The 24,593-nt window shown below is 55.3% G+C and overlaps 1 protein-coding gene across 2 annotated transcripts; it reads left to right on the top strand.

The window, feature by feature from the left end:
- Positions 1 to 15,652: 15,652 nt before the first annotated feature.
- LOC131827768 (cytochrome P450 11B1, mitochondrial-like) lies at positions 15,653 to 23,885 on the top strand. 2 transcript variants are annotated; one of them, XM_059168773.1, is made up of 9 exons: positions 15,653 to 15,891; positions 16,303 to 16,458; positions 20,469 to 20,668; positions 20,798 to 21,001; positions 21,279 to 21,433; positions 22,511 to 22,677; positions 23,087 to 23,165; positions 23,263 to 23,460; positions 23,720 to 23,885. In XM_059168773.1, the coding sequence occupies exons 1-9, from the start codon at positions 15,653 to 15,655 to the stop codon at positions 23,831 to 23,833; spliced, it is 1,512 nt and encodes a 503-aa protein (XP_059024756.1). In that variant the 3' UTR covers positions 23,834 to 23,885. The 2 variants fall into 2 exon arrangements, with proteins under 2 accessions (XP_059024756.1, XP_059024757.1); XM_059168774.1 differs by lacking the exon at positions 23,263 to 23,460.
- The last annotated feature ends 708 nt before the right edge of the window (positions 23,886 to 24,593 follow it).

Raw genomic sequence — 24,593 nt, 5'->3', positions numbered from 1 at the left:
AGGTACTGACAGAACGTTCTTTGGGGGCTCTGCTTTCAGCTCACGTGATTCCTTTCTTTCTGTGTGTATTTGCTTTTAGGGATATATCCACGTTTCTACTATGTTTCAAAGCAGTGCTCAAAGGGTTGTCTGGTGGGCGACTCGTTGGATCCGCTGGGTGACTCGTTGGATTGGATAGCCAAGTCCTTTGTCCTATTAAAGCCTTCGTCTTTTCTGTATGCGAGGAGCTGTCATGGGATGTTATGCAATGGAAAGGAGCCGGACCTCCCCGACCCAGTGTACAGACGAGCCGGGAGCACAAGTGTCGCAGGGAGCAGCTGTGTTTGGCTGGTTCTCTTCCCGACCCTGTCTTCTGGGGTCAAGGACCTCAGGCTGCCCTGAGCCATGGAGCATGCATCAGGCCCCAGCTTTTGGAGTGCACTTGCTGGCGATGCCTGGAACCTGTTGCATCAAACTTGTCTTCTGCCGACAAACTCAGGGTCTGACTTTCCAGGGGCGTGAGGGGAGCTAGATTGGGACCACATCCAGTGTGGCTGGCCTGTAGCTTGCCTTCGGAGAAAGTCCATCCCCTGACAGTGATCTTATTTACAAGGGTTCTCTTTGAACACAGGCCTTGTAACTCTGTTCATTGCTGTCACGCTTTCCTCCTCTTGGCCTTTGAGGGATTCAGTCTTGCTGGAGGGGATCCCTAGTGGTACCCATGGAGAGTAGTGCTCAGATGCTTCTGGCTTTGGAAGGACCCCCGGCCAGTGGGAAGACAGGAGGAGGAGCGGGGCGTGGGACACCTAGGAGTGAAGGACTCAACATGAGGTGGGGGACAGCATCCAGGGACAGCCCAGCTCCGATGGCAGAGCAGACCACAGCTGCTCTCTCTGGGCTCCTCAACGCAGACTCTGGAGATGGAACAGGTGAAATTCTGTGCAAAGAACTTGGACTTTGCCCAGCACCCAGCACAAGTGTGTGGGCTCACAGGTGTGCCCATGTTCCTTCATCCATCGTCAGGAACGTGGGTCCAGTAGCCTGCAGCGGGGCCCGGTAGCCTCCCCTTGCTGAGTGCCGCTGCTCCTGGGAGCACAGCCTGGAGTGTGGGTGGTGTGGGTTTGGGCGAGGCAGCAGTGCTGCCAAGTGGCCTATGTCGCCATGCTAGAACATGCGCACCCGTGAGCTTCAGCACCTCTGTGTTGGCTTTCAGACCTAGAAAAACGAGAGTCTGAGATTGCACATTGAGTCTAGGAAGCCATCTTCCAAGGGGAAGAAAACTCTCTGAAGCTCCATGAGCTGCCCATCCCCCTTCTCTGATGTCTGGACTTGGTGGGTCACACAAGGGCCCATGGGAGGAGCTCAGGAGTCGAGGCTTCAAGTCTTGCCCACCGGAGGCTGCCGGGGACCTGTCCCCTGATTGATACTCGTGCAGCTGCTGGCACGTTCCTGAACATGCAGGCTCTCTGCAGCCTCTGCGTCTTTGAACGACATGTCCATCTGTCTGAAACATCATTCTGTTCCAAGCACTTAGAAACCTTCCACTACCTCCTCCTTTGTACAGAACGGGTATGACCACGAGGCATCAGGAGCCCAAGAAGGCCGGGGGCCGATGTAACTGTGAACGAGAGAGATATGGAAGCTAACCAAGCCTGGGCAGATAAAGGCAACGGGTAGGGTATGAGAAAGTTCGGCTTCCTCCAGCAAGCGGAGCATGGTCCATGGTACACAGGGTGTCGCGTCCTCTCATCTGAGAATATCGGGTGAGAACCCTATGATTGTCTACATTCACATAACATGACTTTCTAAAAATTCCAGAGAAGTAGGAAATTTCAATCATGTAATAAAAGTTACCTACCCAAAATGTAAAACAAATGCCAAAACTCAGAATTCATATGACCTTTCCAGTATTATCTCATAAATACCTGCTTAAAATACTAAAATTTACCAAATATCCTTCTCAGTGGGACAAAACTGACAGCCCTCCCATTGAGATCAGGAACATGACAAGGATACCCACTCTCACCATTGTTGCTCAACATAGCTCTAGAAGTCCTAGCAACGGCAATCAGACAACAAAGAGAAATAAAAGGCACTCAAATTGGCAAAGAAGAACTCAAACGCTCTCTCTTCACAGTTGACAGGATAACTTTCTATGGAAAATCCAAAAGCCTCCACCCCCAAATTTCTAGAACTCATACAGCCATTCAGTAATGGGGCAGGATACAAAATCAATGCACAGAAATCAATTCCTTTCTTATACACTAACAATGAAACCATAGGAAGGAAAATTAGAGAATCAATTCCATTTATTCTAATACCAAGAATTATAAGATACCTTGGAGTAAACCTCTCCAAAGAGGTAAAGGATCTGTACCCGAGGAACTATAGAACACTCATGAATGAAATTCAAAAGACACAAAAAGATGGAAAAGCATTCCATGCTCATGGATCACAAGAATAAACATTGTGAAAATGTCTATACTGCCCAGAGCAATCTATACTTTCAATGCCATCCTGATCAAAATTCCACCGGCATTTTTCAAAGTGCTGGAACAAACAATCCTAGAATTTGTATGGAGCCGGAAACAACTCTGAATCGCTAAGGACATGTTGGAAAAGAAAAACCGAGCTGGGGGAATCACATTGCCTGATTTCAAACTTTACTACAAAACTATGATCACCAAGACAGCATGGTACTGGCACAAAAACAGACACATAGAGCAATAGAACAGAATAGAGAGTCCAGATATGGACCTGCAACTCTGTGGTCAAATAATCTTTGACAAAGGAGGAAAAAATATCCAGTGGAAAAAAGGCGGTCTCTTCAATAAATGGTGCTGGGATGGGGCGCCTGGGTGGCTCAGTAGGTTAAAACCTTTGCCTTTGGCTCAGGTCATGATCCCAGGGTCCTGGCATCAAGACCCAAATTGGCTTTTGGCTCGGCAGGGAGCCTGCTTCTCTTCCTCTCTCTCTGCCTGTCTCTCTGCCTGCTTGTGATCTCTGTCTGACGTCAAATAAATAAATAAATAAATAAATAAATAAAATATTTTTAAAAAGAGTAAGTGGAGACTGGAAAGTTGCTTGGCTACATATAGAATGAAACTCGACCATTCTTTTACAACATACACAATAATAAACTCGAGATGGATGGGAGACCCCAACATGAGGCAGGAATCCATCAAAATCCTAGAGGAGAGCACAGGCAGTAACCTCTTTGATATCAGCCACAGCAACTTCTTTCAGGACATGTCTCCAAAGGCAAAGGAAAAAAAGTGAAAATGAACTTTTAGTACTTCCTCAAGGTAAAAAAAACTTCTGCACAGCAAAGGAAACAGTCAACAAAACAAAGAGACAACCCACGGAATGGGAGAAGTTATTCGCAAATGACACTACAGACAAAGGGCTGATAGCTAAGATCTGTAAAGAGCTCCTCAAACTCAACACACAGAAAACAGATAATCAAGTCAAAAAATGGACAGAGGACATGAACAGACACTTCTCAAAAGGAGACCTAGAAATGGCTAACAGACACATGAAAACATGTTCATCATCTTTAGCTATCACAGAATTTCAAGTCAAAAAGCACATTGAGATACCACCTGAAACCAGTTAGAATGGCCAAAATTAACAGGACAGGAAACACGTGTTGGAGAGGATGTGGAGAAAGGGGAGCCCTCTTACACTGTTGGTGGGAATGCAAGTTGGTGCAGCCACTTTGGAGAACAGTGTGGAGATCCCTCAAAAACTTAAAAATAGAGCTACCCTATGACCCGGCAATTACGCTACTGGGTATTTGCCCCAAGGATAGAGATGTAGTGAAAAGAAGGACCATGTGTACCCCCACGTTCATAGCAGCAGTGCCACAACTGCCAAACTGTGGAAAGAGCCAAGATGCCCTTCATCAGATGAAGGGATAAAAAAGATGTGGTCCATATACACAATGGAATATTACACAGCCAAGAGGAAGGGTGCATATCCAACTTTTGTATCAACATGGACAGGACTGGGGGAGATTATGCTGAGTGAAATAAGTCAAGCAGAAAGTCAATTGCCATATGGTTTCACTTACTTGTGGAGCATAAGGAATAACATGGAGGACATTAGGAGAAGGAAAGGAAAAATGAATTGGGGAAAATCAGAGGGGGACATGAAGCATGAGCGACTGTGGACTCTGAGAAACAAACTGAGGGTTTTGGAGGGGAGGGAGGTGGAAGATGGGTGAGCCCGGTGGTGAGTATTAAGGAGGGCACGGATTGCATGGACCACTGGATGTGGTGCATAAACAGTGAATCTCGAAACACTGGGAAAATAAAATTAAATTAAAAAAAAAAAAGACAAAAGCACAGGGAAACAAGATACAAGGAATAAGTAGAAAGAGACCACCAGGGGTGTCAAACACTGCAAATAATAGATATGGAATACAAAGTAATGTTTTCAGGTTAACATATAATGTTGTATTAATCTCAGGGGTACAGGTCTCTGATTCATCAGTCTAACACAATTCACAGCACTCACCATAGCACATACCCTCCCCGGTGTCAGGCATCCAGCCACCCCATCCCTCCCACCCCCTCCACTCCAGCAACCCTCTGTTTGTTTCCTGAGATCGAAGGAGTCTTTTATGGTGTGTCTCCCTCTCTGGTTTTTGTCTTGCTTCATTTTTTTCCTCTCTTCCCCTATGACCCTCTGCCCTGTTTCTCAAATCCCACATGCCAGTGAGATTATATGAAAATTCTCTTTCTCTGAATGCTCTCTAGTTCCATCCACATTGTTGCAATGGCAGGATTTCATTGTCTGATGGAGGCATAATATTCCATTGTATGGGCAAACCACATGTTCTTTATCCATTCATCTGTTGATAGCTCTTTCCATAGTTTGGCTATTGTGGACATTGCTGCTATACATTGGGGAACATTGGACTCTCTGGATCACTGCAAGTTGTATCTTTGTGGTAAATGCCCAGTTGTGCGGTTGCAGGGTCGTAGGGTGGCTCTATTTTCAAGTTCTTGAGGACCCTCCATACTGTTTTCCAGAGTGGCTGCACCAGCTTGCACTCCCACCAACAGTGTAGGAGGGATCCCCTTTCTCCGCATCCTTGACAGTGCTGGTCATTTCCTGACTGGTTAATTTTAGTCATTCTGACTGGTGTGAGGTGGTATCTCATTGTGGTTTTGATTTGTATGTCCCCGATGCCAAGTGATGTAGAGCACCTTTTCGTGTATCTGCTGGCCATTTCGATGTCTTCTTTGCAGAAATGTCCGTTCATGTCTTCTGCCCAGTTCTCGATCGGATTATTTGTTCTTTGGGTGTTGAGTTTGATAAGTTCTTTCTAGATTTCAAATACTAGCCCTTTATCTGATATGTCATGGGCAAATAACTTCTCCCATTGTGTCAGTTGTCATTTGGTTTTGTCGACCGTTTGCTTTGCTGTGCAAAAGCACGCTACCTTGATGAAGTCCCAACAGTTCATTTTTGCCCTTGCTTCCCTTGCCTTTGGCGATGTTTCTAGGAAGAAGTTGCTGCAGCTGAGTTCAAAGGGGTGGCTGCGTGTGTTCTCCTCAAGGATTTGGATGGATTCCTGTCTCACATTGAGGTCTTTCGTCCATTTGGAGTCTAATCTTGTGTGTGGTGTAAGGAAACGGTCCTGTTTCATTCTTCTCAATGTGGCCGTCCAATTTTCCCAGCACCATTTGTTGAAGAGACTCTTTTCCATTGGACTTTCTTTCGTTCTTTGTCAAGATTAATTCACCATTGAGTTGGGGGTCTATTTCTGGGCTCTCTACTCTGCTTCATTGATCGATGTGTCTGTTTTTGTGCCAGTGCCATACTGTCTTGATGATGGCAGCTTTGAAATAGAGTTGATGTCCGGAATCGTGGTACCACCAGCTTTGGTTTTCTTTTTCAACATTCCTCTGGCTACTTTCTCATTCCAGGCAAATTTTAGGATTACTTGTTCCATTTCTTTGAAAAACGTTGATGGTATTTTGATAGTGATTGTACTGAATTTGTCCATTGTTCTAGGTAGCATAGACATTTTCACAATATTCGTTCTTCCAATTCATGAGCATGGAACGTTTTTCCATTTCTTTGTGTCTTCCTCAATTTCTTTCGTGAGCATTCTCTAGTTTTCTGAGTACAGGTTCTTTGACTCTTTGGTTAGATTTATTCCTAGGTGTCTTATGGTTTGGGGTGCAATTGTAAATGGGATTGACTCTTTGATGTCTCTTTCTTTTGTCTTGTTGGTGTATAGAATTGCAACTGAATTCTGGGCATTGATTGTATATCCTGCCACTTTACTGAATTCTTGCACGAGTTCTGGTAGTTTTGGGGTGGAGTCCTTTGGGTTTTCACATAGAGTATCATGTCCTCTGCAAAGAGTGAGAGTTTGACTTCTTCTTTGCTGATTCAGATGCCTTTAAAAAAATTTCTTTGTCAAATAAATAAATAAAATCTTTAAAAAGGAGGGGGTGCCTGGGAGGCTCAGTCCTTAAGCGGCTGCCTTCGGCTCAGGTCATGATCCCAGAGTCCTGGGATCGAGCCCCACATTGGGCTTTCTGCTCAGTGGAGAGCCTGCTTCTCCCTCTCCCTCAGCTCTACCTACTTGTGCCTTCTCTCTCTCTCCCTCTCTCTCTCTCTCTGTCAAGTAAATAAATAAATAAAATCTTTTTAAAAATTTGTTGTTGTTGTTGTTGTCTGATTGCTGAGGCTGGGACATCTAGTACTATGCTGAGTAGCAGTGCTGACAGTGGACATCCCTGCTGTGTTCCTGACCTTAGGGATAAAGCTCTCCGTTCTTCCCCATTGAGAATAATATTCAGTGTGGGTTTTTCATAGGTGGCTTTTATGATTTTGAGGTATGCACCCTCTATCTCTGCACTGTGAAGAGTTTTAATTAAGAGAGACTGTGGACTCTGAAAAACCATCTGAGGGTTTGGGAGGGGTGGAGGGTGGAGGTTAGGTGAGCCTGGTGATGGGAATTAAGGAGGGCACGTATTGCATGGAGCACTGGTTGTGGTGCATAAACAATGAATTCTGGAACACTGAAAAGAAATTTTAAAAATAAATAAAAATTTTAAATAGAAATTTTTTAAATGAATTAAAAAAAATTTTAAAAGGATGCTGTACTTTGTTAATTGTTTTTCTGCATCTATCGAGAACATATGGTTCTTGTTCTTTCTTTTATTAATGTAGTGTGTTGCATTAGTTGATTGATTTCCAGATGTCGAAGCAACCTTGCAGCCCAGAAATAAATCATGGTGAATAATCCTTTTAAGGTAGTGTTGGATCCTATTGGCTAGAATTTTGGTGAGAATTTTCGCATCCGTGTTTATTAGGGATATTGGCCTGTAACTCTCCTTTTTGATGGGGTGTTTGTCTGGATTTGGGATCAAGGTAATGCTGGCCTCATAAAATGTTTTTGGAAGTTTTCCTTCCGTGTCTGTCTTTTGGAAGAATAGGTATTAATTCTTCTTTCAAAGTTTGGGAGAATTCCCCTAGAAGCCATCTGGCCCTGGGCTCCTGTCTGTTAGGAGATTTTTGATGACTGCTTCATTTTTCTTGCTGGTTATGTGTCTGTTCAGGTTTTCTACTTCTTCACGGTTCAGTTTTGGTAGTTTTTACATCTCTAGGAGCGCATCCCTTTCTTCCCGATTGTTGACATATAGTTGCTCATAATACGTTCTTCTAACTGATTGTATTTCTTTGGTGTTGGTTGTGATCTCTCCACTTTCATTCATGATTTTATTAATTTGGGTCCTTTCTCTTTTCTTTTTGATAAAGCGGGCCAGGTGTTTGTCAATCTTAATAATTCTTTCAAAGAATCTTAATAATTCTTAATAATTCTGTTCTGCTGTTCTTTTGGTTTCTATTTAATTGATTGCTGCTGTGATCTTTATTATTTCTCTTCTCTTGCTGGGTTTAGGCTTTATTTGCTGTTCTTTCTCCAGCTCCTTTAGGTGTGAGGGTAGGTTGTGTACTTGAGACCTCCTTGTTTCTTGAGAAAGGCTTTGTAGTGCTGTGTACTTTCCTCTTAGGATAGATTTCACTGCATCCCAAAGGTTTTAAACAGCTATGTTTTCATGAATTTTTAAAAAATCTTCTATAATCTCCTGGTTGACCCATTCATTCTTTAGTAGGATGTTCTTTAACCTCCATTTATTTGAGGTCTTTCAGCTTCCCTCTTGTGATTGAGTTCAATGTTCAAAGCAGTGTGGTCTGAAAATATGCAGGGAATCACCCCAGTCTCTTGGTACCAGTTGAGACCTGATGTGTGACCCAGGATGTGATGTATTCTGGAGACTCTTCCATGTGCACTAGAGAAGAATGTATATTCTGTTGCTTTGGGATGGAATGTTCTGAATATATCTGTGGTGTCCATGTGGTCCCGTGTGTCATTGGAAGTCCTTACTTCCTTGTGGAGCTTCTCTCTAAATGATCTGTTGCCGCGTCCAGTCGGCGACGGGAGAAGAATTAGGCACAAACAAGTCAGCTGCAAGAGATTGGGAGCAGGGGACAACAGTCAAAAAGACTGCTGCCATGAGCAACTCCACAGTCGCACTTTTATTAGATAGAAACAATAGCCAACAGAAGACCCGATGAAGGTCAAACGTTAATCACATGTCTTGTGGACAAGCAAGGAGGAGGATCCAGTTTCTAGTTAACCAAGCACACTCGAGGGACTCCTCTAACTCACAACGGGCGCTTCTGGGAAGAGAAAGGAGCGAGAACGGAAAAGGGAGGCAGCCGGTATTTCGTTCCACCCTGAGCTGACCGGGTGGACCCAGCTGACCAGGTGCTGGGCTTCCCTGAAGCAGGCACTGTTCTGCCCTGGGCGGGCCAGCGTTCCCAGCTGCCCGGCTTCTGTGAAGGGGCAGCCTTTTGCCCTGAGCGAGCCGGGCATCCCCAGCTGCCCAGATTCACGGTCGTATATCATCCTTCTCCCCAAAGACCCGTTGCCAGTATATGCTTTTATTAAGGCCATATCTAAATGTGCTTGGCAACTATTAAAATCCTCCAGGGATTATAGTTTAAGTAACAAATTGTTCCGAGGGGCAGCAGCAATCTGTCCATTTCACTGAGGGGGTTGTTAAAACTCCCTAGTATGGTTGTATTATTCTTGATGTGTTTCATGATTTTGTTATTAATTGGCTTAGGAAATTGGCTGCTCTCATATCGGGGGCATATATATTTATAGTTGTTAGATCTTGTTGGATAGACTTTTTTAGTATGATATAGTGTCCTTCCCCGTCTCTTATTACAGTCTTTGTCAGATAAAAGGATTGCTACCCCAGGTTTTTTGTTTGTTTGTTTGTTTGCTTGTTTACATCCTTTAGTGTGGTAAATAGTTTTCCACCCCCTCGCTTTAAATCGGGAGGTGTCTCTGAGTCTAAGATGAGTCTCTTGCAGACAGCATATCGATTGGTCTGGGTTGTTTTGTTATTGTTGTTGTTGTTTTATCCAATCTGAGAAGCTGTGTTTTTTGAATGGGGCATTTAGTCCCTTTACATTCAGGATAATGATTGAGAAAGGAATTTAGTGCCATCTTAAAGCCTGTAAGGTGACTGTTACTGTGTATTGTCTTTGTTCCCTTCTGGTCTATGTTACTTTGACACTCTCTCCTTGCTTAGAAGACCCCTTTCAATATTTCCTGTAGCTCTGGTTTGGTGATCACCAATTCTTTTAGTTTCTCTTTGTCCTGGAAGCTTTTTGCCTGTCCTACTATTTTCAATGATAGCCTAGTTGGATATAGTATTGTTGGCTGCATATTTTTCTTGTTTAGTGCCCAAATATATCATGCCAGTCCTTTCTGGCCCGTCAGGTCTCTGTGAATAGGTCTGCAGCTAATATAAACACTTTAATGAAATCCGAGTGAAACTAGAGGGGCAGGTGACCGCTGGATTGGCACGAAGCCATGGAGTGACCACCATCTCACAAGTAACTTTGCTTATAGAAGAATAAGAGCATATGGGGTGACTGGGTGGCTCAGTGATTTAAAGCCTCTGCCTTCGGCTCCGGTCATGGTCCTGGGGTCCTGGGACTGAGCCCCGCATCGGGTTCACTGGTCAGCGGGGAGCCTGCTTCCCCCTCTCTCTCTCTCTGCCTCTCTGCCTACTTGTGATCTCTGTCTGTCAAATAAACAAATAATAATCTTAAAAGAAGAAGATGAAGAAGAAGAGCAGAGAAAACACGACAAAAGAAGAAGACATAGTCAAAAAATGGTATGGGGATTTTCCTGAAAGAAAAAAATCTACAGATAACTCTTAGGAATGAGAAATGGAAGAGCTGAGCAAAGAAATTGGGGAAAGTGAAATATTACACATTACACATGGGTGAAGAGTGAGTAAGAAACTGGGGTGTAAGCTGTCAACGTCACAGCCGTGATTTTGCCAGCAAAATGGGAGTTTCAGAGAATTGCAGGACCGGACGAGCAAGCAACAGCTGAGCCACAGTCTAGTCCCACAAACAAAGGGCACGAGTGTTACTTGAGGGTGCAGAAGAGGACGCTGGGAGAGTGGGTTTGAGGGAAAGGCCACCGGAGGCTGGCAGGGCTCCAGACAGATGCTGGCTTCTGGTGGCTGTGCTGCAGGGGGTGGTGACTTCGTGTGGGAGCCCCATCTTTCCCTGCGGGGGCCCACAACTCATGGTGTTTCCTGTGACAGACATGGAGGGCTAGGGACCCCTTCTGGCGTCCCCTTCTAGCTCCCAGCGTCCACATCCATGAGGCTTTCCTTTCCTCTTTTTCACAAGCTAAACACGTTCCTTAACTGAAATCCACAGGAAGGAAAAGAGGTGGGAAATGCAGCCGGAGGCCCAAGTGCGTGGCCAGTGGAGGCCACAGTGTAGAGAAGTAGGGAGAAGGCCAAAGAGGTCAAGGGAAGAGGGCGCGCAGGCAACATTCAAAGTGAGAACCGTGGGGGATGTGCCAAGGGGGCTGAGGGCAGGGCAAGGAGACGGGAGGTATGGATGGTTCCTCGGCACAACGCTTCCGTTGTATGGGGCGAAGAGACTTGCAGAGGGTAGCAGTGAAGGACACAGAACGAGCGGATGGCACTCAATACCCCTGAGCTGGGCACTACAAAATGGTCAAGAAGGTCAAGTTCTTACTCTGCGCATCTTAAAACCAGGGAAAGCGAGACAAACGGAAAACATGGCGTGATCTGACAACAGAACGTGAAGAATCATCATTCTACATCAGTTATCGCACGTATGCCACCAGAATGAATCTGGGAGGAAAAGGCGCCGAGATGGGCAACCAGACACCGCCGCACGGCACTCCAGGAGCCACTGTCTCCGATGCAGTTTCCTGAGACGCCGAGAGTCGCAGGACGGAAATCTACGTCGCAGGCGACGGTGGCCACAGGAAAAGGCTGCCTCCGTGCTGCTGGGGGGGAGGTGCACCCATGTCTTCCGTGGACCAGGGCAGGGCCCCGGGCTGGTGAGCCAGCATGGGTCCCTCTTGCTACCCGCTCAGTAGTCTGCCCAGAGGGATGGGGGCACCGGGGCAGGCGTGGGTGGTGATGAGCACACCTCACCAGCCCTCGGGCTGTCAGCGTCTTCTCCAGCGACCGACCACCCGGAATACAGACGCAGCTGGCGACGTCAGAACACTGCCAGGGAGAGCCGCGCCGGAGAAGCACCCAGCGCAGAAAGCGTCAGGTCGGTCCAGCTGCCTGGCTTGGACAGAGTGACGTCCACTCCGGATGGCAAGATTCACTGACGGCCCTCGCATGGCCTCGTGCTGTCCCATCTCACACTGGTGAGCAGCTGGGTGGCAGAGGGACAGAGAGAGGAAGAGGTGTGTGTGCGCGTGCACGAACGCACACACATACCCCCCCCCCCACACACACACCCTCTCCCACTGCGGCCACCGGCCTCCCGGAGACCCAAGTTCAAAGCAGTGAGCTCTGCAGTTCTCAGAGTTGATCCCAGCAGGGAAGCAGGAAGCACAATGGTCCAGAGGTTGGAGACACCCATGTTCTGTGGAAAAGCACCCGAGGGCCCCAAAGAACCTAGCGGGGAGGAGGCACAGGGCGCTGGACGGCCACTGCTGTCTGCCCGTCGGGGCTGTGGGTCCGTTCGAGAAACACTGCCTGAGTCCTCCCCACGTCACCTCTGCCACCCACGCGGCCAGACCCAGGTGCTGGTCCGGCACGGAAGGACAAGCTGAAAGGCCAGCACACTGCACTTGGAGCCCCTCGTGTTCCCGGAGCACCGCAGGAGGCGCTCAGAGAGCCCAGGCTCGACGCAGGAGCTGCGGACCACTGTGGGGGCCACTCTCTGCCTGGCGTTCGGATTGACGGTCTGCCACCGGCCAGCGATCAGCCTGGGAGGAGGGGAGCTCGGGATGGCTAGAGCCTGTTTGTCTGCTCCTTGGTCTGTCAGTCTGTCTGGTAGGAGGGGCTCCCATCCAGAGCTTCAGGACATTTGAGCAGGTGCCTGCCCTCTGCTGGTCTGCAGCCTGCCGCGGGGGCAAAGCTCCTGTCCCGGGGACCCAGGAGCAGCGTGGGGCCTGACTGGGTCCTGCCCGGCCAGAGCAGGCTCCCCGCACTGGTGCCCACGGACCACTGACATTGTCCTACAGGCCTCGAGGTCTGTTGCTTTCTCGCGGGGGCCCTCTTCGGAGTGGAAGGAAGGACCCAGCCCAGCCCTAGAAGAAGAGCGGGCAGTTCCCCCACCTCCGATCCCGGCGCACCACCTCCCTGTTTCCCCCAACCTAAGGCCCGTCGTGGGGTCTCCGTCTCCCCCAGACCTCATGGGGGACCTGACCTTAAACAGCCATACGTAGTGCACTTCAGCGTCTAGCTTCTGGCCGGGCTCAAACCTGATGCCGAGCGTGTGGTGCCGCGGTGAGCAGCTGAGACGCGTTCCTCCTCACCCGGGGCTGTCTGGCCCCCTGGCCCTGCGCTCGCTGCGGGCCCTTCTCCCTGCACGCCCTGGGCAGCGCCGCCCCCGCCGGGGAAGCCAGCTACCGGCTTGGAAGGCAAAGAGGCGCTTCTCTTGCTCCGGGTCCCGTGGTGATGCCTGCTGAGCACGGGAGGGAGGGAGGGGCAGAAGGGGGAAGGGAGGGAGGCCGCCCCGGCCCGGCCCGTCCATCGCCTCCCCTTCAGTGGTGCGCACGCGCGGCCGTGACAGCCCTTTCCCCCCGACCGGACATCGGGGGGCACTTGTTCCCCGTTTCTCCCCGGTTCTCCTAGAGTACCAGCGCACACTTAATGCCATGTTGGGAATATAGTATCATGGCGTGGAGGCCGAGAACATTAAGGCCATCCCCCGTCAGGCTTAGCTCTCGCATAAGTACGGCCACCACAGCCCCGGCGGCCGGCTCAGACCCTGTGTCCAAGGGCTGAACTTTCCCCTACTTCGCTTTCGTAAGCCCCACGCTGCTTTGGTTGCAGGAATCCCCACCCTGCTCTAGTAGCAGGAACCCATAAACACCCCTGCCTTTACCAAGCTCGCATCCGAGTCCCTGCTCCGCTGGGTCGGGTATACTTGGGCCCAAGCTTAAGCTTGACAAATAAACCCTCGCGTGATTGCATCGGTGCTTGGCTCCTTGGTGGTCTCTCGGAGGGGAAAACTCGGGCACAACAATGGAAATAGAGGGGCGAAGACTCCCGGGTACCAGGGCATGTTCTGTGCGGAGCTCCCTGCTTCCAGAAGAGGGGCCCCCGTGTTCCCCATGACCTGTGCCGTGGGCATGGCGAGGCAGCTGATGGGGCCAGGCCGGGCTTGGGTTTGCTGCCCGCAGCCCAGGGGAGGGCGTCAGAGAAGCCCCTTGGGGGCGGGCTCCGTCCCTGCCGTTGGGGCCAGGAAGGACTAGATATAAAGTGTGGACAGCTGGGACCCAAGCCCCAGGGAGGGCGGAGCGGCTGACCCTGCCGGACTTGCTCCCAGCAGCCCACGTGCCAACCTCAGCTCTTTTGCAGAGGCGGGCCCGGGGCTCAGGGTGCCCGTCAGCAGACGGTTCTTTTTCCGGACACTGGGCCTTGGGGCGCCCGCCTCATTCAGGGACACCTTGCACTGGCCTTGCCCTGGCCCGCCTCCGACTGTGTTCTTCTCCCTCCCCCGCTGGTGCGCTGTCAGCAGGCACGGGCAGCGCCAGGGCTGGGGATCTCCCTATCAGGCCGCTTGGGCCTGGGCCCCCCAGCTCTGCCTCAGAGCAGCCACCCTGCCCCGCCCCCCAGGGCCTGCCCGGCCTGTGGGTCCATGGGGGGCGGGGGGGGCAGCAGCCCAGCAGCGGCGCTGGCAGCCCTCCTGGGTGCGCACCAAGGAGGAGGCTTCACAGGAAGAGTTTTCCGGAACCTGCTCCCGGGCACAGGGCTGGGGCGCCGGCCCGCACCGGGACTTCGGGGCAAGTGCAGGACCGTCCGCCACCGGCACGTCCCTGCTGGAGCCGGCTGCACCGTTCCTCTCGGCAGGAGAGGCTGGCTCCAGGCCACCTGCCTCCCCAGGTCCTCACGGCAGGCTGTGTGGGGACACGGAAAGCAGACCCCTTGCGGTAGCCCTGTCAGGCCTGAGAACGGGCAGCAGAGGTCCGGAGGGGCCGGGAGGCAGAGGGCCCACGGGCAGGCACGGGCAACAGGAGTGTCCGGCGTGGCGTGGGCCGATGTGCCTCCAGCCTGCCTCTCTGCCCGAGGACCGCTTGGGCCCCCTCCGGGGCTGAGGCACCGCACACATCTCAGCTTGCTGAAGGGGCCTGCCTGGCCGTCCTGACTCCTCGGCCGCCGCACCTGAAGACCTTCCCCTAAGCCCCCAACCCACGGAAGGGGCAGGAGCAGGGAACGGATTCAGCAGGAGGGCGACCCTGGGAGGTAGCAGGAGCGAGGGGCTTCTGTCCCCTTGTGTGGGCATGGGAACAATGGCGGCCATGGGAAGGCTGCCAGGATTCGGGGGGATAGGTGCCCTGGGACCCCGACCCGCGGGCCCAGCCTGCAGAGGGTGGACAGCCCACGCCCGCAGCACCCCCAGCACAGACTCCACGCTGCCCCCGGCCTGCGCTCAGAGTCTGCGTCCATCCGGGAGAGCCCGCTTCCGAAGGAGGAGAAAGGAGGGCGTGGCCCCGAGCACAGGCCCAGGCGGGGTCGGCCAAGCTGGGGCCAAGGCGAGCGAGCCTCTCCCGGGGCCTCCGCCACATCACTGCCATCCCCAGGTGTGTCTCTGGGTTCCTCTGACTGACCCCCAGCACTGAAAGGCCTCACTGGCGGGGACTCGGGGACTCTTGCCAGCTCACGGCTCCTGGTTTGAGTCCCGGTGCCCTGCACCTAGCCGAAGGCCTGGGGAGGAGCAGACAGAAAGGCCCTGCGTTAATGGGATGGAGGCCCTCGCTCGCCCCAGCTCCTGTCCCAGGCGGCTCTCCTCTCTCTCTATTCTCCACGGGAAGGACGGAAGGGCCCCTATCCCGCCGCCGACCGGCCGAGCCCACCGAGCCCCCAGGCCAGACCCTGCACAGGCTCTCAACAGCCACCCGCCCGCAGGTCTTGCGTCAGTGGGAGACAAGGCACCCATCCATCTCTTTCCTCTGCCTACAGCCGGAGGCCTCCAGCCCTGACCCCTGCCTTGGGTTTCCTGGCCTGGTCCAGGGACAGCTTCTCCCGTGACGTGGTCAGGTCGGCCGCTCCAGGCCTCCCGGCGAGATAAAAGGGTTGCGCTGCCCAGGGTCAGAGGGAGCTTCAGAATGGCACTGGGGGCAAAGGCACGCCGGTGGCTGGCCGGGCGCCGGCTGTCCCTGAGCTGTGCACGCACACTGGGCACCAGCGCCGCTCAGGCCCCCAAGGCGGTGCTGCCCTTCGAAGCCATCCCCCAGTGCCCCGGCAACAAGTGGCTGAGGCTGCTGCAGATCTGGAAGGAGCAGGGCTCCGAGAACCTCCACCTGGAGATGCACCGGACCTTCCAGGAGCTGGGGCCCATCTTCAGGTAAAGCCCTTCCTGCCCGCCTGGCCGAGAGAGCACCCTCACCGGCTGTCCCTCCGGACGACTGAGTCCCGGCTGGGTGCCTCGCACCAGCGCTGCCCCGTCCCCGCCGGGCGCCCGTGGCCTGGGCTCTGTCTGCGCCCTCACGAAGGCAGGGTGGGAGCCGAGGGGTGGCTGTTCTGGGCCTTTGACCGTGGAGGCGGCGGCTCTCGGTGAGGACAGAGCAGTCCCACTGGCCGCTGAGAGGGCGGAGTGCAGACAGCAGAGCCCCAGAGGCTTCCTGCCTTAGACAGCGGGAGGGAGCGCCTGCTCTGGAAGGGAGAGGCCCCCCGGAGACAGGCCGGCTTGGTGCTGCGGAACGAGGCCCAGGGGAGGGCAGGCCCCTCTGGCAGGGCTCTGAGCTTTGCCCCGCAGGTATGACGTGGGAGGGACACACATGGTGTACGTGATGCTGCCCGAGGATGTGGAGAGCCTGCAGCGGGCCGAGAGCCCTCAGCCCTGGCGGCCGCTCCTGGATCCCTGGCTGGCCTACCGACAGCATCGTGGGCACAAATGTGGCGTGTTCTTGCTGTGAGAGCCAGGAGGGGTGGCGGTGGCGTGGAGGGCGGGGGACGGGGCGGGGGAGGGGGGGCACGGGTGGCGCGCACCCCAGTGCGGGGTCCAGCCAGGTCCAGAAGCCCACAAGCGCCCCTGGCCAGGGAGATCCTGAGAGCAGGTGGGCCCTGTGTGTCGCAGGGGCGGGAAGGGGCTGTGGGACCACAGCCCAGAGACGAGGAAGGATGACCACTGGCACTAGGGAGCACCCACTCTGCGCCCGCCTCTGCGCGTTGTCCCGGCAGGGTGGGCTTCTCCCTTCCTATAGGTTGGGACGCCCAGGCCTGGGGTGGGGGGGGTTCACCGGCCAGGCGTCCATGTCAGCCTGAGGGCCCCCCGGACAGCAGCCCTCTGCACGAGGTCCCCTGTGGGACTTCCAGGTGAGCGCAGGTAGCTCAGGATGGGGAGGCTGGGGTGGGGAGAGGGCAGGCAGTAGGAAAGGCGCCCTTGTTCAGAAGCGAAACTCTAAGCGGGTGCCCCTGCGAGCGTGAGCCTGTGCGTGTGCCCGTGTGTGTGTGGCTTCCTGGCTGGAGCTGTCCGCAGCCTCGGAGTAGGTGTGCGCTGTGAGTGCTGCATACGTGCGCGTGTGTCTCCGTGTGCGCATGGGTTGAGCGCTCCAGCTGTGCTGTGGCAGCGGTGCGTGTGGGGATTGTGGGCGTGCTCACGCGCGTCGTCCTGGTCAGCGAGCGCGTGTGCAGGCGTCCCGCTGTGGTATGCGCATCTCTCCGGGCATACGTGTGTTCGCTGGTGTGCAAGTGTGCACGTGTGTGCACGCGACTGTTCTGAAGACCTGCCGGCGGCCAGCCGAAGCCAGGAAGGTGTTTCTGCTTGAGTGTGGCTGAGGATGCAGGGGCCTCCCCGCCGTGCGCTGAGGGCATGGGCCTGTCTTTGGAGCAGCCAATGCCCTGGGCCCTGGTGCCCTCGGAGAAAACTGATCTAACCAGGTCCTCATCAGCCTGTGGGGGAGAAGCTTCTCTCCTCCCCCTCCCCCTTCCCCCTCCCCCCCCCCTCCGCCCTCCAGCTCCTACTCCCCTTCCCTTCTGCTGCTGCTGTGGCCTCTTCTCCTCCTCCTCCTCCCCCTCCTCCCCCTCTTCCTCCTCAGCCTCTCCCTCCGCTCCCCCTCTTCTTAGCCTGTCTCTCCTTCTCTTCCTCCCCTCCCTCTCCTGTTCCGCTCCTGTTCTCCTCTTGCTGCTACTTCCGGCTCACGGACCTGTACTCCCAGGAACTGGCGCACTAGGACCCGGGGTCCAGTGGAAAACTCAACACTTCCGTGTGCTGCTCAGCGCTCACCCCGACGCGCGCACTCTGGATCCCCGTCCCCCACCCCCGAAATCCCCCCGCTCCTGCAACCACAGTTTGTTGTCTGGATTTAAGACTCCGTCCGCGTTTGGTTTGATCTCTCTGTGTCTTTGTTCATTTGCTTTGTTCAATTCCATACATGAGCGAAACCTTATACTAATCTGTCTTACCCTGACTGACATTTCTCTCTTAGCCTAATACCCTCTGCGTCCATCCATGGGCTCGCAAATGGCCAAGATCCCATTCCTTTTAGGGACCGAGTAGTACCCCATCATGTGGACGAGTATCTCTCTGTATCCCTCTCTGGGCCATCGTACCCGTGCTGCAGGAAACACAGGGGCAGGTATCTCGTCGCATTTGTGGTTTCATCATCTTTGGGTAAATGACCAGTAGTGGAACTCGCTTTAGCTTTTTGAGGGACCTCCACACTTTTCTCCAGAGTGGCCGCACCCGTCTGCATTCCCACCAACGGTACACAAGGGCTCCCCTTTCTCCACATCCTCACCAACGCCCGTTGTTTCTTGTGATTCTGATTTTAGCCGACCGCTGGGAGGTGATGTGTCCTTAGAGCTGACGCGGACCTCCGTGATGAAGGGTGCTGCTGAGCGCCCGTTCACGTGTCTGTTGGCCATCGCCAGGTCTTCCGTGGAAGAAGGTCTCTTCCGGTCTTCGGCCATTTTTTTTTTTTTTTTTTTTTTTTAAGATTTTATTTATTTATTTGTAAGAGAGAGAGAGTGAGAGCGAGCACAGGCAGACAGAGTGGGAGGCAGAGTCAGAGGGAGAAGCAGGCTCCCTGCGGAGCAAGTAGCCCGATGTGGGACTCGATCCCAGGATGCTGGGATCATGACCTGAGCCAAAGGCAGCTGCTTAACCAACTGAGCCACCCAGGCGTCCCTCTTCGGCCATTTTTAATGGGATCGTTTGTTTGCTCGGTGTGCTGCTGCTTGGGTTCTTTGTATGCTTTAGATATTAAGGTTACCATACGTACCACTGGCAAGTATCTTCCGCCAATCAGGAGCTTCCCCCTTTTCCTTCTGTTGATGGTTTCTTCGCTGGGCAAAACCTTTCCAAATTGTGGCAAGGTGCGGATAGCTTAATTTTGCTTTTCTTTCCCTTGTCTCCGGAGACACATCTAGAAAAATGTTTCTGTGGCCCGTGGCAGAGTCATTACTGCCTGCCTTGTCTTCTAGGAGTTTTGTGGTTTCAGGTCTCACCCATGGGTCTCTCATCCATTTCAAGTTTATTTTTCTGTGTGGCGTAAGGCAGTGGTCCGGCTTCATTCTTCTGCATGGGGCTGTCCAGCTTTCCCAGCACCATTGTTGAAGAGACGGTCGTTCCCCATCGGGTGTCCTTGCCTCCTTCGTCATAGGTCGGCCATACAGTGGACCGTCCAATCATGGGTTTGCTTCTGGGCTTTCTATGCTCCTTCATCGATGGGTGTGCCTGCTTCTGTGCCAGCACCACACAGAACTGATCGCTAGCGCTTTGTCATCTGGGTGGAAATCTGGGGTTCTGGGGTTCCGGCTTCCATCTTCTTTCTCAAGGTTGCCTTGGCTAGTCAAGGTCTATTAGGGTCCCCTCCAAATTTTAGCATTCGTTGTTCTAGTCCGTGAAAAATGTCGCTCTTGTGATAAGGATTGCAGCGAACCTGTAGATTGCTTTGGGCAGCACGGACATTTTAACACCACTGGTGCTTCCTTACCATGAGCCTGGGATGGCTTTCCATTTCCTTCTGTTTCTTTCATCTGTGTCGTAGACTTTCTGACTACGGGGCTCGTACCTCCTTGGTTAAGCGTATTCCTAGATGTTTTGTTATTTTGGGTGCGACCGTACATGGGACTGTTTTCTTCATATCATTTACTGCTACTTCATCATGAGTGTACAGAAATCCAGCAGGTTTCTGTGTATTGATTCTGTGTCCTGCGACCTGATTGAATTCAGTTGTCAGTTCTTTTTGTTTTGTGTTGGTTTCACTGCTGGACACTTTAGAGCTTTCCCTCTATACAGTCTCATGCCATCTACAGGCGGGAAGAACATTTTATTACTGCTTCTTTACCCACTCGAGGTGTAGCCACAGCGATCAGACAAGAAAAAGAAACAAAAGTCATGCAGCTGGGAAAGGAAGAAGTACAATTCTGGGCTCTGTTCTGAGCACGTGACAGGACCCGTGGTTTGGCTCCTGCCCTGGAGGACCAGGAGACGGGCCGGGACGGACTAGGTGTGACTGGCACAGGGGTAGCACTCTCAGCAACGGGGAGGGTGGGAGGTGAAGCCCCGGGCCTCTGCCTCTGGGGCCTGGTGTGAGCAGGGTGGCAAAGGCGGACAGGAAGTCGCCCCTCCCTCCTTCCTCCCGGGACAGGGACGGCCCAGACGGGTGCTGACGGGCCAGCAGGGGACCTGTAGGTGTGCACGAGTGAACGCCAGGAACCCACTCGTGGCGTGGCCATGCAGAAGTTCTGGGTCAGCCCCTCTTTAGACGGGAGCACGCTGGGCACAGCACGCAAGGCCTCCCTCAGAGAAAGGGCTGCGGCTGAGGCCGACAGGCAGGCATCTGCCCCTCAGGCCCAGCAGGCAGCTCCCTGTCCGCGCCCCCCCCCCCCCCACACCCCATCCGGAGAAGATGTGTCCGGGGCTGGCCCCGAGCTGCTGACTCCGGCTTCCCTGAAGCTCCTCCCTCTGCTCTCCAGAAACGGGCCCGAATGGCGCGTGAACCGGCTGAAGCTCAACCCGGACGTGCTGTCGCCGCAGGCGGTGCAGAAGTACATCCCCATGGTGGACAGGGTGGCAAGGGATTTCTCAAAGGCCCTGAAGTCAAGAGTGCTGCAGAATGCCCGGGGCAGTCTGACGCTGGACATCCGGCCGAGCATCCTCAACTACACCGTAGAAGGTAGGGAGGTGCCGGGCTCTGTGGGGCAGGGGCAGCCAGGAACTGGACTGGGACCGTGTGGGTGTGCTGCAGGAGGCCCCCATGAGGCCATCGGCTGCCCGAGGCTCAGCAGCCATACCCTCTCCTCAGCCAGCAATTTAGCCCTTTTTGGAGAGCGGCTGGGCCTCCTCGGCCCTAGCCCGAGTCCTGCCAGCCTGCAGTTCATCCGGGCTCTGGAGGCCATGTTGAAGTCCACCGCGCAGCTCATGTTCATGCCCAGGGACCTGTCACGCTGGACGAGTGCCAGGGTGTGGAAGGAGCACTTCGAGTCCTGGGACTACATCTTCCAGTACGGTGAGGCCCAGAGACGGGGCAGTGCCGAGTAGCAAGGACACCAGGGCCCCCAGTAGCCACTCACCGAAATCGGGGTGGGGGGCGCTGAAGCCACTTCACTGGGCTCATGGCGTCCTCGGGGCCCAAGAGACTTGGCAGGGAGGCTGGGCTGGGCCGGTCCTGAGCATCTGGCACAGGAACAGTGAGTCTTGGGGGGTGGGGGGTGCTGCCAGGTGGCGGCATGAGGACAGGTGCTGCCCAGCACCAGGCCCAGGCCCCTGTTCCCCCTTCCGCACAGCCAACAATGCCATCCAGAAAATCTACCAGGAGTTGGCCCTCGGCGGCCCACAGCACTACAGCGGCATCGTGGGGGAGCTGCTGATGCACGCGGACATGACCCTGGAGGCAGTCAGGGCCAACTCCATCGAACTCACCGCCGGGAGCGTGGACACGGTCAGGCCGGCAGCCAGCCCTGCCCTAGCACTCGGAGCCTCCTGACTACAGGCAGAGACCCCCATGGCGCGTGGCTCCCACAGGCCCTGTTTGGAGCGGATGGAGGGCTCTGATCTGAGGGGGCTGGTGGGGAGAGCACTCCGGAGCTGATCTTCCCAGGGAAGGGTTTGCAGATGCTCTGGAGGGAAGTGTGCTCCAGGCCCAGTGCAGAATGGGTGAGGCCCAGGAACATGCAGCAGCGCAGACCCCGGCCGACGTCTGGGCCCTGGGAAGGAGGGGGGCTGAGGGGCCGCTGCACAAGGAGGGGTGCGCACAAGCAGGGATGCCCACACAAGGAGCCCCTGCCGGGGCCACAGTCCGTTGGGCTGTCGTTACAGAGGCTTCGGAGGTGATGGGCTGAAGACACAGAGGGCAGCGGAGGCTCCAGCTTGTGGAAGAGAGAGCAGCTGGCAGCCCAGCCCCGGGGCCGGGGTGCTGTAGGGAGGTGCAGGCAGGTCCCAGGGTGTGGAGTGCAGTGAGCCTCCTGCCCTACAGCCAACCCTCATCTGCCAGCATCCCTGAGGTCCTGCTCTGGGCCAGGCCCGCAGGCTTCGTAGCAGAGGCACAGAGCACTGGCTAGAGAAAGCCCATGAGCAGAGGCTGCAGTTCGGCCACTTAGGGTCCAGGGTGGCCCGTTCCTGTTGGGACCCCGGGGTCTGGGCTGACCTGCCTATGGGAGCCCAGGGGACATGACGCAGTGGGTGCCAAGGGGTCTGGGGATGAAGGGCTACACCCCCGCACCCCCCGTACCTATACACTTGAGTAGATGGACCCCCGAGGAGGGGAGAAGCAGGCCCTGGGGCAATGGGAGGAGGCGGCCTGGGTCTTCACCAAACATGGGGACACCTTCCCTGAGGCATTCAGTGGAAGCAGATGAGGCGAGTGTTAGATCTTGAGGTCTCAGATCCCCAGGGTCGGTGCTTCCCTGGGCACGCACATCCACCCCCGGGGGAAGGGCGTCTTCCTGGGGGAGAGCCCCTGGGGTCGGAGGTGCGTGGCCTGTGCCAAGGTCTGAGCCCCGCACCGTGGCTCCCGCAGACGGCCTACCCCTTGCTGATGACTCTCTTCGAGCTGGCGCGGAACCCTGACGTGCAGCAGGCCCTACGCCAGGAGAGCCTGGTGGCCGAGGCCGGGATCACTGAGAATCCCCAGAGGGCAACCACAGAGCTGCCCCTGCTGCGGGCGGCCCTCAAGGAGACCTTGAGGTGGGTGTGGCAGACCCTGGCCGCCCCGGTGCCCCGGCTCCAGTGTCTGGAGAGCCGTGCTCAGCGGACCTGCAGACAGATCCTGGGGCTGACGAGCAACTTTGCCCCAGTTGTGTGCCCTGTAGCTCCTCTTCTTCTCCCTGAGGGATAGGGGTGCTTCCCTCCCTGGGATCCCGCTTCGGCGCCCTGGGCGCTTCCTCGGCCGGACCGCTCAGGCCGGGAGAGCTTTGCCTGGGCTCCGGAGGTGCAGGGAGCCCGCCCCTCATGGTCTGGGCTTCCCGGTGCCCGAAGCCACCTGTGGGCGTGGCGGGGAGCTCCCCTCGCCCGTGCCTCCTGGATAGGAAGGCCGCAGAACGCAAGCGAGGGTCCGGGTGAAGCTGAGGTCCCCGTTGGATGCCCCTGTGCACAGGCTGTACCCCGTGGGCATCTCACTGGACCGGCAGGTGGGCTCGGACGTGGTGCTGCAGAACTACCACATCCCGGCAGGGGTGAGTGGGGCCCCACAGCCCCTGCAGCAGACGCCAGGCCCGGCTGACCTTTGCCCGCAGCGAGGCGCTGACGCTGCCCCTCCCCACCTCTCTACAGACCGTGGTCAAGGTGCTGCTCTACTCCCTGGGTCGAAACCCCTCTGTGTTCCCGAGGCCGGAGCGCTATCATCCCAGGCGCTGGCTGGACAGCAGGAGCTCCGGCACCAGGTCCCCCAGCCTGGCCTTCGGCTTCGGCCTGCGCCAGTGCCTGGGGCGGCGCCTGGCAGAGACAGAGATGCTGCTGCTGCTGCACCACGTGAGCAGGCCGGGGCTGCCCTGGCCGCAATGACATGCCACTGCCCGGGCCCGGCCCAGGGTGGGGGTGGGGGGAAGTGGGTGGGGTGGGGGCTGGGCGTGCTGGGCGGCCTGGCTGGGAACCACTGGCTTCCCCGGCACGGCACGCAGCCCACGGCACGCAGCCCACGGAGCAGGGCCCAGGAAGGAGGAGGAGGGGGAGGCTGGGCCAGACCCCAGGCTGAGCAGTTGTGCAGGTGGAAGCCGCGCCTCTGTCCTAGGTGCTGAACCACTTCCTGGTGGAGACCCTCACGCAGGAGGATATAAAGATGACGTACCAGTTCATCCTGATCCCCTCCACCCTCCCGCTCCTCACCTTCCGGGCCATCAACTAGTCACGTCACCATGCTGTGGGGACAGCCGCGCCACCAGCCCCTCCCTGCCTGACCCCAGGCCACCCCGTTATCTCCCAAGAGCGCTGCTCCCTGCCCCGCGACACTGTGCGGCCAGGCCAGCACCTTGCTCGAAGGGTCGGGGATGACTCTGGGTTGCACGTCCTGGCTGCGTGCTCAGTCCCGCCAGTGCCCTGTCCACCAAGGAGCACCATCGGAGGGCCTTAGAGCCCCTGTCGCCCCACACTAGCTCCAGGGTCTTCGGACCCGCCCCGCGCCCGCCTCCCTGTCTAGTCTCTCGGGGAACCCTCAGCCTCTGTACTCAACTCTGTCCCCATGAAGAGCTGACAGCTGGGGCTCCCTCAGTCTTGCCCGTTGCCACTTCAAACTCCTTGTCTGCACTGCTCTCGTCCGGCCCAGAGCTTCGAGCTGGGCTCTCAGTCCCCCTACCTGTTGCGCTCAGGCTGCTTGGGCCCTCCCGGCACTGCCAGGCTCTGGTTGTGGCTGAAGCACCCAGCCGGGGAACCAAATACGCGGGTCGGGTGTCGTGTGTCCTGGAAGGATGGCCTCCAAGGAGCTGCCGGGGACATCTGGGCCAATGATCCTCCTCTGACAGCTGGGTGGAGGTGGACTCCTCTGGCTGGCCGCAGGGTGACCGACCTCAGAGGAGTCTCTAGAAGAAGGCTTGGGGCCATAACAGCCAGGCACAGGCACATGCTCCCTTTAATGAAGCCCTCTGTGTGCGGTGCCGGCTGCCCTCTTG

Source organism: Mustela lutreola, chromosome 3, assembly GCF_030435805.1.
Source record: "Mustela lutreola isolate mMusLut2 chromosome 3, mMusLut2.pri, whole genome shotgun sequence".
Classification (NCBI taxonomy): domain Eukaryota; kingdom Metazoa; phylum Chordata; class Mammalia; order Carnivora; family Mustelidae; genus Mustela; species Mustela lutreola.
This window is presented reverse-complemented; position numbering and strand designations above follow the sequence as displayed.